Genomic DNA, 12,642 nt, shown 5'->3' on the forward strand with positions numbered 1-12,642 from the left:
CTTTCCGTTTGGCTTCCGTAAATAAACTGTGTTTTCTGGTGGTGACCGTAGAACCTGCCCTCTAGACCCCGGCTGGAGTGGCAGACGGCCTGAGCCCCCAAAACCCACAGAACCTGGGACCCCGCGCCCGGCAGCCCCTTCCCCTCCCACCCGCCCCGCTTTGTGCTGAAGCGGGATTGAGCCACCGCCGTTCAGGGACAGTTACAGGGTCTGGTGAGCCCTGACCTGAGGCTTGTCTCTGTCCTCACTGAGCAGGTGGACCAGGGGGGTCTTGCCCCCGCGGATGTGACCCCCACCCGGGACCCGTGGGCCTGCATCTGCGAGGCGTCCTGTGTGTCTGAGCGCTCACTCGTGCAGCTGAGCACACGGTGCGAGGCCTCCGTCGGGGAGCAGACTGGGGAGGGTGTCATCCGGAGAGGAGGCAGCCGCGGGAGACTCCAGGAGGGGTCAGCCTTCCCTGCCCCCCGGGAAGTGCCTTTCCCCACAAGCGTGCTGCCTCAGGGTCTGACAGCGTCCGACCCTAAGGAGCAAAGCCAGCCGAAGTGACAGGTTGAGGGGTGGGTCCCCATCAGTCCTAAACGTCTTTATTTCAGACGTGCCCGGTGTTGAGAGGGAGGAAAATCACCAAGCTGTTTGCTGGACACGTACGCCTGCCCCACCGCTTGACATCCATACTCTAAATCAATATTTAATCTAAAATAAGTCCCACCTTCATTTGGACCCGAATTCAGGCCTTATCAAGCCCCGAGGCTCAATAAAATGGCTTCTTTGAAGTTGCGGTTAGTATGTGAACTCCAAGTGAGACGGACGTCAGGTGGCTGTCGAGGTGACACCGGGTCCGCTCTGCTTCGAGTTTCCTGTTTACAGAGGACGCCGGGCGCCCCGTCTGTGCCGTTGCCTTGGGCACGGTGCAAACAGCAAGCAGCAGCCGATGTTGCATTTGTCTGAAGTCAAGGGCTCTCGAGTGAAATGCTGCAGAAGTGACCTGGCTTTTTGTGAGAAGGGAACAGCAGCTTTTGTCTAGCTTTCTCTAGCTGCTTGCGCCAAAAGCAGCACGTTGGAAAGGGGTACGACGGCCTTGCGGCAGGCACTGCGTGTGCCAGCGACTTCGAGATGCGTTCGCATGGCCTGTGCTGGGCGTCTGTTCTCAGTTCTCGCCAGCACGCCCTGCGGGTGGAGTGAACAACGGTCCAACGGGGCTCAGGCACTACTTGCACCACTATGGTCCAGGCACGCTCTTCCATTTTTTATTTGTTTTTTTTTTAATGTTTTATTTATATTTGAGAGAGAGAGAGAGGCAGAGTGCGAGCAGGGGAGGGGCAGGGAGACAGACACAGAATCCGAAGCAGGCTCCGGGCTCCGAGCTGTCAGCACAGAGCCCGACGTGGGGCCCGAACCCACGAGCAGTGAGATCGTGACCTGAGCCGACGTCGGACGCTTAACCGACTGAGCCACCAGGCGCCCCAGGCGTGCTCTCTCAATGCTCACACCAGTCCCATGAGGTAGGGCGATTCTCCTCGCTGGCCAGCCAGCAAGACTAAGTCTGAGGTCATCCAGAGCTCAGCCAGGCCCTGGCCTCCACCGGCTCCTCTTGACCCCTGGGGGCAGCGGCCGTGTCGAGAGCGGCCAGAGTTGGAGGCACAAATTCTGAACTCTGTGTTCATGGGAGCGTTCTCAAAATGGGTAGACGGGCAGCAGTCCGTTTGTCCTCTCATGCCTGTGGGATGTTTGGAGATGCCAACTCAGCTGGTTTTTACAGACAGTTAGTAAATGTATACAGGCACCGAGCTAGTCGTATGCACACGTGCACACGCCCGTATACCTACATACAAACACGCACGTCCAGAGGTGGAGGAAGGAGGAAGGGAAGGAGCTGATGGGGGCAGTGGGGAAGGAGGGCAGGCGTAGGAGAGAGGGACGTAGATTTCACACTAAGCCCTGCAGGGAGGTAGCCGTGATCCTCATATAATAGAGGACAAAGCTGGAGCTTACAGAAGTTTTTACGTCTTCCCTGCACACATGCTGGTGGGGTGAGCTTGAGTGGCCGACCTGAGCCAGACTTCTAGTGCTGTCCCTCCCAGCAGACCCGACACCCAGAACTGAGCCGTCCCAGCTCCACAGCTGTGGCTGAGTGCGCGAGGGGCCTGCCTTCCTCTTGGCAAGCCCTGTGCCAGGAGGAAGGGGTTCCTTTTATAATTCCCACAGATGCCTCTCATGGTTCCTAATGCTTTTTGGGTCAAGGGCTCTATCAGGAAGCCGACGAGAGGTGTGGGCGCTCGATGTACATGCAGAATTTCTCCTAGGATCTGGGGTCCAGGCCCCTAGGAAGCTCTGACGGTCATCTCTAGCTGAGGTCCCGTGGAGTCCACCGAGCACTCCCGTGCCTGTGTCCCGTCTGCTCCTGGGTCCTCGGGTAGACACAGTGAGGCCCATCTTTTTTCCAGAGTTCTTAGCTTTCTAATCTTGCTGGGTCCTATCTGTGAACCTTATGGATTTGGGAGATGTGTAAGCACCAGATATTCACAGGGTCCCAACAGAGGGACCTGGGGACTTCCGTCATCTTGGAAGCACCAGCTCAGATGGAAGAGTTTGCTGTGAACCGCATTTATTAAACAGCCTGATTGAGATATAATTCACATACCACAGAATTCACTCATTTGGAACATTGGTTATTTAGGAGTGTTTTTTAATTTTCTCATATTTGTGACTTTCCCAAATGACCTTCTGTTATTGATTTTTTTTTTTTTAATTTTATTCCATTGTGGTCTGGGAACATGCTTTGTATATTTTCACTCCTTTTAAATTTATTGAGTCTTGTTTCATGGTCTGTGCCAGAACAATGTTCCATAGCCACTTGAAAAAACAAAGTGTTATTCTGCAGTTGTGTGGAATGGTCTGGATGTGTCTGTTAGGGCTGGCTGATTTACAGTGTTGTGGCAGTCACCTGGATTCCTGATCTTCTGCCGTCCATTCATGTACTCAAGTCTCCAACTACTATTGTTGAACTCTCGATTTCTCGCTCCATTTCAGCCAGTTTAATTTCGTGTGTTTCAGGGGCTCTGTTCTAGATGTATGTTTATAATAGTTCTGTCTTGTAGATGGATTGGCCCCTTCATCAGAATAGCATGGCCCTTTTTGTCCCTAGTAACAATTTTGCGTTCATGATTATTTTGTCTGATACTAGTCAGCCATCCCAGGTCTCTTTTGGTCATTGTATGTTATTTCCATAGTATGTTATTTCCATTCTTGTACTTTCAACCTATTTGTATCTTTGAATCTAGAATGTATCTCTTACAGGTAGCATAGAGCTGGAGTGGTTTTTCTTTTGGCCAATCTCTGCCTTTTGAATAGATTGTTTAATCCATTCACATTTAATATAATGACCGCTAAGGTAGACTTTACATCTGCTGTTTTGATATTTGTCTTTTATATGTCTCATGTCTTTATTCCTCTTTCTTTCCTGCTTACTTTCTTCTTTTTTAAGTTAAAGTTTTCCAGTGTACCACTTTAATTCTCTTGTTTTTGCTTTTACTCTATTTTTTCAGTTATTTTTGTTAGTGATTGCTCTAGTATCAACATTTACTTAAGATTTATGCTAAATCTCAGTGATGTATAAAAACTTTATTCCTATATAGCTCTCTGGCCTCCTCCCCTTCTGTGCTGTCATTTATTATTATACATGATGTCTGTAAATCCATAATGTTACAAACTCAAGGATGCATTTTTATAGTTACTACTTTACAGAACTCTACATCTTTTAAGGAAGTCGAGATGAGAAAGGAGAGCAAATATATATCTGGAGTTTACCATTTTACCCTTCTTGTATACTATTCATTTCTTCCAGCAGATTCAAGTTACCATTGGGCGTCATTTCTTCACTCAGCTGCTTCCTTTGTTCTGTTTGTTAAATATGTCACATTTCTGAGGCATCTATGTGGCTCAGTCAGTTAAGCGTCTGACTTCGGCTCAGGTCATGATCTCGCCGTTCATGAGTTCAAGTCCCAGGTCGGGCTCTGTCCTGACAACTCGGAGCCTGAAGCCTGTGTACGATTCCCTATCTTCCTCTCTCTCTCTGCCCGTCCCCTACTCACACTCTGTCTCAAAAATAAATTAACATTAAAAAAAATTTAATAAAAAAAGATGTCACATTTCTGTACATCATAGGCCCAACAATACAATTATATACATATCATTGTATGCAATTGCTTTTTAATTTAGGTAAGAGAAGAAAGATGCTATCGTTCGTAATTACCCATGTGTGATCATCTTGGTCATTGCCTTTTCTTTTACACTTCTGCTTATGTCACCTGCTTTCAACCTGACAGTCTTCCTGTAGCATCTCTTGTAAGGCAGGTTGGATAGTGATGAATTTTCCTGCCTCTACTTATCTAGGGATGCCTTTATTTCACCTTCATTTTTGAAAGCAGTTCTGCTGAACACAAGATCCTTGGTTAGCAGTTTTTATTCAACACTTTGAATACATTTCCCCATTGCCTTCTGTCCCCCATCTTTTTTTTTTTTCCTGATCAGAAGCCAACTCTGACCATTATTTGAGTTCCCTTGTCCATGATTTGAAGAATCTCTTTGTCTTTTTGGCTGTGAGGTGTCTGGGTGTGGACTTACTTAGTGTTTATGGAGATTTTCTGCGTGTAAATTAATGCTTCTGAGCAAATCTGAGAAGTCGTAAGCCATTTCTTCCCCTGTGTTTTCTTCTTCTGTCTTTCTGCTCTTGTCCTGGTGCTCTCATGACCATCTCGTGTGTGGGTGGACTCAGCATTGTCCTGCATATGTCAGGTGCTCTTTTCTTTCATTATTGTTCTTCTCCTTCGTGTGTGTTCATGCTTTTTCTTCTGTTTTCCAGAGTGCATAATCTCTGTTGATACGTCCCTGTGCCCTGACTCTGTCCTGCCAGACCCAGCGTACCGTCGGGTGCCTCCAATGAATTTTTTATTTTGGCCATTGTATTTTTCAATGCCAAAACTTCTTATTTGGTTCTTTTAAAATCATTTCTCTATTGATATGTTCTACTTGGCACGGTATTATCATCTTCCATTCTTTAAACTTAGCTTCCTTTAGTTCTATGACTAGATTGTAATAGCTGCTTTCAAAATCTTTGTTTGCCAACACTCGAGTCTCCTCAGACGCTGCCTGCTTTTTGCTGCAGGTGTGGAACACACTGTCCTGTTTTGCTGAAAACAGTTCATTTTTGTTAATGTATTGTGCCAACCGTGAATACTGATATCCTCTACCCCGAGGATCATTCTCGTTGTCTGCGTGTTTAGTGGGCTGGCTGGACTAGTTCAGTGCAAGACTGTCTCCCCCAGGGGTGGATTCTCTTATGCCACACTCCTGAGAAGTGCAGTCTTAGGAACACATTCGGGACCCCTGAATACCCGGGATGACGATGGTCCCAGCCAGGCTTTCTTTGTCTCTTTTTCTCACCCCCTATTAAGATTCTGGATGGTCTGTTGGTATTGGTATCACACCCAGCTCTTAACCTTTACCACTTGCTAGCTTGATTATTTTTCACGATGCCCTGGGCTATATATTACGCTATAGCTTGCTCCAGTTAAGGGGCAGCCCTCCTGCAGTAGCAGGATGTTATCAATTTGAATTCTGCTCTGACCCCAAGGAGGCTCTCCTTAGCTGTCTCTTTCTGTGGTTCTCTCTGTTAAACTTCTGGCTGGTTTATTGCTTCACTTGTTACAATCACAGAACTACCAGCTTCCTCTTAATGTCTTATGCGGAAGGATTCCACTGTTTTCGGCAGTGCCCTTAGGCATGCTTTGTTCCAAACAAAGCCATTCCCTTTAGGGGAGTCGGGATCTCTCTGTTCTAATGGACTGTCTCTCCCCACCGTGCAGGACTTCCGTGTCACAGCACCAAAGCTGGGGGTGGGGACAGTGGCCCTCTTCGCCCATAGGGACACACCTGCCGTGCAGGTAGGGCACTGGGTGGAGACGACAGTCTCTGATTTTCTGGGCTTGCCCCTCTGGTATAAAACTTCTTCCCTACAAGCTAGCTGAGGCAGGGGCCGTTGGGGCTCAGTATTCTCAACCTGCCACAAGTGGTGTAGACCGTCCGGCCCAGGGGTAAAGACAGGGTGAGGGAAGGGAACCCGGTTCTCTCGACCACACCTGCCGAGCTGCTGTCACACGGAGCTGGGGGTCAGAGGCGGGGGATGATGCAGGTCACGGCTCGAGTGCCTCAGACTCTTGCTGTTCTTGGTGGAGTAAATCTTCCTCCATTTGCTCTCTGTCCCGGCCACGATTCCCAGCGACTTTAGAGGCCTGTTTATAAAATAACTTTCTCCAGTTAAATCATTGTCTCTCTTGGAAGGCAATCTGCTGGCTCCTCACCGGCCATTCTGGAAGCACCTTGTGCCTTTGTAATGGATGGTTCTGATATTCAGAGGGGAGAAGCATGGGCCAAGGTTTCCTAAAGATGGTGATGATTTCTGGCCCGGCCCCTTAACCCCAAATTCACAGGAATAGAGGCAAATTACCGAACTGCAGACAGAACCCTCAGAGAGATGAGCAAGAGTCCCAGAGAGAAGAGACCCGGGGTGGGGTAGCAGAACATACGCTTAGCACCTGTTTCAAAGAGGACCACCTAATAAGTGACTTGCACGTGCATTTAGATTTCAGTTTTTGTTTTTAAGTTTATTTTTGACAGAGAGAGAGAGAGAGAGAGAGTGAGCTGGGGAGGGACAGAGAGAGGGAGACACAGAATCCAAAGCAGGTTCCGGGCTCTGAGCTGTCAGCGCAGAGCCTGATGCGGGGCTCATCATGAACCATGAGATCATGACCTGAGCGGAAGTCGGATGCTTCACCGACTGAGCCCCCCAGGAGCCCCGTGCATTCAGATTTCAGATACTGATCCTCCCTACCAGAGGCAGCGTCTGGGTTGAAAAACATTGTACACTGAGATGTCAGGAGTGGAAAGTAAGACACGTTCTTGGCCCTGGACTTAGTCAACGGTTTGATGCAATGTGGCTCAGGAGTGAGGAGGGTAATGCCCTTCCTCCCGGCCCCCCCTCCTCTCCAGAGCCCGGGGAAGTAAGGAGACAGAAACCCTATGCGATCTTTGCTGGAAGGGGTCTTCTGCGAAGCTAATATTTCACCACGAAAACGGCGATGCCGTCCTTTTCTCCCCAGGACGTTTTTAACTATTTTCAGAAACAGTGCTTTGAAGTGGAAATTCTGTGAATGGGATCACGGGAGCACAAGAACCTGACGAGAGCCACTGTGAGTTAGGCCGTCAGTGTCTCGTGGCATGAGCCGTGGCCCTTTGTCTGTCTCTGGTCAGGGATGAGAGACTTTGTCTTTCATGCAGGACTGCTGTTCAAGTCGCATTATAAAAATCGTTTTCAAGATCCCAAGAAACAGTTCTCAAAATCTCTCCCGCTCCAACCTAGACCAACCCCCCCCCGTACCTAATTAATTCCCTAATATTATTTGACTCTTTCATCTTGAAAATATAATACCAAGAGTGTTGAGATTATCTTTCTTAGCTTCTTGCCAGGCATCTGTGCACCTTTAGAAACTGCCACCACATCCAATCACCTGCTGTCCTTCTGTGGTTTCCGGGGAAACCAACACACATCGCTACTTCGGATCACACAGGAAACTTAAAAAAAAAAAAAAAATAGGACCCTGCAGCATTGCCTTTTCGTCAGTAATTGTAACTCACTAAGATACATCCCCATTAAAAAATAATAATGTCATATAAACAATAAACAGAGCAGGCAGGGGGGAGGATGGCATTTAAGTCACTGCTCTCTGGTGGAGGTAATGGGGAGGGCTGAGCAGGCTCCACGAAGCCTGGCCTGTGTGTCATGTGACCGTCCGCTCTTGGGCTCCTGCCTTTCCTGTCTCTCTGCAAGATGGTCTTAACCTCTCCCAGCAGCTCTTGGCTGGGTCTGTGGGCCTCAGGGCTCGTAGCCACCTAAAGGGCGGGGCTCTTCCTGTGCAGCACAAAGAGTCCCAGAGAGGATTCTGATTGGCTCAGCTTAAGTCACATGTATACCCACTAGCCAATCACTGTTTAAGGCGGGGAGGAGCCATTCAGCCCAGGTGACAAGGAAAGGCAGAGAAGGCTCACTTCCTGAGGTTCCTTCGGGAAGGTCCAAGCCCAGACCTGGGACATCACTGTGAGCCACCAGACAGCCCCCCCGGGCCTCTTCTTAGCACCCGCATGTCACCGAGCCCTCTCTCCATGCTATAGGACCTTTAGGTCCGTGGCCGGGAAAATACGGAATGATGTAACAGCTGAACACATGTCCAGTGAAACCGTGTGAGCACGCCGGGGTGGGACACGGGAGGCATTCATACCTGAGCAAGGTTGGACGTGCCCGTAGAAAGGCTGCCTCCTGCAAGAACTCGGGAGTGCCTTCTAGACCAGACTGCCACCCCTCCCCCTCCCACCCAGTGCCACTTGGCCACTGGGAGCCCGGCTTCTCGACGGCCCAAACAGCTGCAGGAGGAGGGGCGGACAGGGGTAGCAAGAAGAGGGAGAGGTGCCCGAAGGGTCACCACCTGGGTGCCCGACAGGTCTGCCAAAGTGGAACCGCCAGCACGGGTGACTTCTGCGTGTGGTGATGTCCCCCAACGTGGAGACCTGACGGAAGACCGAGCACACAAAGTGTCCTTCTAACCTTTCATACGGCTGTGCTCAAAGGTGGCCCAAAGTGTTACTAGAAAGGCTTTCTTCATTTCTGCCACCTTTGGCTGTGATACGGCGCTGGGTCTGGCCCCGCCCTGTCCCTGGCCAGTGTCAGACACAAAGCGAGGAGACTGAACCTAAGTGCCCTTGCTCACGTTTTTCCTCACGCACAACCGGGGGAGGGGGGGACGGGGCGGCCCGAGCACCACAGGGTACAGGGTGAAGAGGGAGAAAACCTTGAATCTTACATTCACTCGTCAGATGACCACGACCTCTGACCCCGGTGCGTGAAGCCTCAATCCTGAGTGTTCTGTGACTTTGTCAGGAGGACGACACCCCCGACATAGCTCAGCATGAGCTCTTTTCTCCTAAGTCAGGAATTTGGAACCAAGATATGGTGTCTACAGAAGGGACAGACCCAACTCAGGGACCGATAACGGATCCCGCCAGCTTCCTTCAGGTGACCCTTGTTGTCGTTCCTGCCTGTCTCGGTTTACACAGAGCTCTGCCTCAGAAGCCCCTCGAGGCCTCTGGAAAACAGACGAAGGATAAACCTTAGCCGCCAGAAGTACACGTGCCGTATCTCTTCACCTGTAGCCCTCCAGGCCAGATATGTTTAAGAATTCGGCGTTTCTCAGGGGTGGGATATATACATCGTATGTTACGTAGCATCCCCGGCAGGGCACGTTACGTTACGAGCACGTTAGTATTTCTGCAGCAGAATCTGTGAATATGCACACTAAATAGTTGCACGTCAGTTCAGCTCAGGGTCATAGCTGCCAAAGTAGCTCCACGTAGGTCAGACTTTGCCACCAGGTGAGCTGCAAAAACCGCTTTTGATTTTCAGAGCACGGAGGGTTTTGGAATCACGAGCGGGGGTTTGTGAGTCGGGTCAGCAGACACGAAGGAGACCCCGGAGCAGAGAACCGGTTCCGCACCAGCAGGGGCCCCAGGGCTGCAAGGCTCCCCCTCGGCTCCCACCCCGCCTGGGATGCTGGGCAACTGGCCCGTCTCTCTGAGCTCCTTTCTTCATCCATAAAATAGGAACAAAAGGAACCATGCAGTTTCAGGGACTCCGCAGGGGTTCATCTGTATGTAGTCGCGTCTCCTAAAAAGAAGCTGCTCTTAGGTCTGTGGTCTATTGTCACCCTCACTGCCCAGTGATGGAGGAACTAATGTTCCCTGCATCTCGGGCTGTGTCGGGAGAGGACAGTCATCAGACCTGCACTTATGTGAGCTCTGACTCCGTACAAAGCAGAGGAACCACAGAGGTGTTTAGCTGCCGACAGCTGACTGTGCCATAACGCACAGGTCCCAAGAAGTCCCAAATCTGTGACTTACCATTACTTTCCTGTAAATGTTCCAGTGAGAGCCCGATTTTTGAGTCGGTGTCTGGAAACTCCTGGGAGTCCGGCTCCCCCCATGTCCACAAGGGGCTTCTGCACAGCCTAGGTGCCACCTGCTCTTACCGGCTGACAGGACGCAGTCCCCAGATGGAGCATGACCTGGGCCGTTCGCTCCCCATCAGATGAGGGACAGTGACTCAGAGCACCCAGGGACCCTCTGCCTTCCCTCAGTCTCAACACAGCCGACACATCGAATGAGTCCTGCCCTCACTCCAGCCTGGCCACTGATGGGAATCCTCCCAGAGCTTCTGAGAAACACACAGTCCCCAGCCCTAGCCCAGGCCCAGTCTGTCAGGAAGCATACCCAGTAATCTGTGCTCTCCCCAAACTTCCCTGCTGATTCTGAGACAGCATTTGGGCGTGTCCCACACCTTCATACCAGCCGGGCCTCCTGAGACCCTCCTGGAGAGAGAAAAAAGGGCGGGTGTGGCCGTGTCAGGGACGGAGCCCAGGCAGGGCACCTTGGAAGGGAGAGGCTTTATCCAGCCGCAGGCTCCCGCCCTGGCCTTGAACTCGAAAGGCTAGATGGCTGCATGTCTGTAGACCCGTATTTGGCGTTTTCAAGGCGTCAGTGGCCTCTGCGAGGTCCCCGGTGGTGCAGGGAGGAACCCACTCACTGTGTTTTCAAAAGCGGGGGGTGGGGGGCGTGTCTCGTGTGGGGCCCAGCAGCCGACCCGGCCAGCCTGTGGGCAGGCGGCAGGCCCCCCGGGGGTACTCGAAGTTCCTCTGGGGCAGGAAGGTGGGAGCCTCCACCCTCTTGGGAAAACGGTCTTCACTGTCTCTGTTAATGGCACCTCAGTGACTTCACGTCAGTCCCCAAACCACAAAACAGGGTTTTGCTTTAAGAACGTGAACATAGAAACTATGTGGACTAAATGTTCTCAGTGGAATCTGCTGATTTACTTTCTTATAAAGACGGGGAGAAAACCCCCTCAGCCTGGCCTTCACCCATCAACGAGGCTGGCTCTTGTGTGTGGCCGGAGGGGTCAGGTCTCAGGGCCTGGGGAGGGAGGAGTCGACGGCCGCTGTAGACGTCGTGGCTCCCTAGGGCCCCTGTCCTCGGTAGCCTCCCCTCTGAGATCTGCACGGATGTGACATCACACGGACATTTGTATCCCACAGAGGTCACCCTGTCCTCACCTCCATGTGTGCTCAGGGCCGGCTCCCTTCGGTCTAGTGCAGCCTACACCGTAGTCCTGGGCAAGCCAAGGACCCTGGACCATTCTTACCCCCACCCCCTCGCAGGAGCTCTGCCTTGGGAGGGCACAGAGCACCCCCTTGAGGCTGTGTAGAGCTCTCCCGGGTCAGAGGATGAAGTGTAGACCTGTCCTGGGGCAGAAGTGCAGTGCAGACCCCTCCTGGGACGGGCTCACACACCCTGAGGGGTCAGGCGCAGACTCGGGCACCTGGGGCAGCACGTGGTCCCTGTCTCAGGGCAGTGGAGGTGCTGAGCTCGGGCGAGGGAGGGAGGCGTACCTCGGGTGGAGTGCGGGGTGGCCTGGGGGGCGGGAGAAGGGAAGAGGGTGGGACACCGTGGACACAAGCCAGCTCACTTTGGGTGGCTTTCGCTGGTGTGGCCGCCTGGCCACCCCTCGCTTCCAGCTCAGCCCCCCTGCCCGTGGCCACCCTCCCCCTGTGGCTGCCCTTCTCCCGTGGCCACGGGTCCCCACCAAGGCCGCCCCCTGCCCTCGCCCACGGCCACCCCGTCCCCTCCCCATGCCCACCGTCCTCTGTGGCTGACCTCCCCCTCCCCCATGACCACTCATGCCCTCCCCCACGCCCACCCCCTCCCCGGCACCTGCTGCCGCCCGAGGCCCGCTCACGCCTGGCTGTCTCCCCAGGGCACCGACTCCGAATCTGAGGACACGCCCCCCCAGCACTCCTTCGTCAACCACTACATGAGCGACCCCACCTACTACAACTCGTGGAAGCGGCGAGCCCCGGCCGGGCGCGCCCCGCACAGGTACGAGGCGGTGGCGGGCGGCGAGGCGGGGCCGCACCTGCACACGGTGGTCACCACACAAAGCGCCGTGTTCGCGCCCGCGGGCCCCGGCGCCCGGACTCCGCTCACCGGCTTCTCCTCCTTCGTGTGACGGCCGCGGCGGAGCCTCCGCGCACCTTCCAGCCTCCTTTTGTTAAGACAATCAACTCCAGTAACTGAGCTCAAGCTTTTGTTCAAACAAGAATTCTGATAAGTGATGATTTTACCTACTTGTGAACACTAGATTTCAATTAGAAAGGTTTTTTTAACGGCTTTTTGTAACATCGCTGCAGGAAGCGGGTTTCTTTGTTTTCTTTTCTTTTTACGAGAAGGTGTATTTCAGTGGTGCGGTGGCGAGGGGACCCCAGACCCCCCCAGTCCTGGGTGTCTCCATCCCACGCCAAGTAGGGAGGCTGCGGGGGGAGGGGGGCAGGAGGAGCGGGGGTCAAGTGCGATGTCCGCCCACGTCCAGGCCGCTCCTTCCTCTTCTCTACCTCCTGTGCCTCCGGAGAACCAGCCTGCTCCCGCCCGCTCCTGGCCTCTGCGGAGCGAAGTGTGTGCCCCGGGCTGAGCGCTTCTCGGCCCGACCCC

General features: G+C 52.7%; 1 protein-coding gene across 1 annotated transcript in view; it reads left to right on the plus strand.

Annotated features, from left to right (window-relative positions):
- SDK1 (sidekick cell adhesion molecule 1) overlaps positions 1 to 12,408 on the plus strand; it is a 157,952-nt gene extending 145,544 nt beyond the window's left edge. Inside the window, exon 29 of the mRNA XM_047089469.1 lies at positions 11,912 to 12,408. Coding sequence (XP_046945425.1) covers positions 11,912 to 12,163 — 252 coding nt within the window. The 3' untranslated portion in view covers positions 12,164 to 12,408. The remainder of the gene's footprint in view (positions 1 to 11,911) is intronic.
- Positions 12,409 to 12,642: the final 234 nt, after the last annotated feature.

The sequence above is a fragment of the Lynx rufus genome, unplaced genomic scaffold (genome assembly GCF_022079265.1).
Source record: "Lynx rufus isolate CCGP_SWC_20201006 ecotype Redwood Valley unplaced genomic scaffold, mLynRuf1.p SCAF_27, whole genome shotgun sequence".
Taxonomy (NCBI): domain Eukaryota; kingdom Metazoa; phylum Chordata; class Mammalia; order Carnivora; family Felidae; genus Lynx; species Lynx rufus.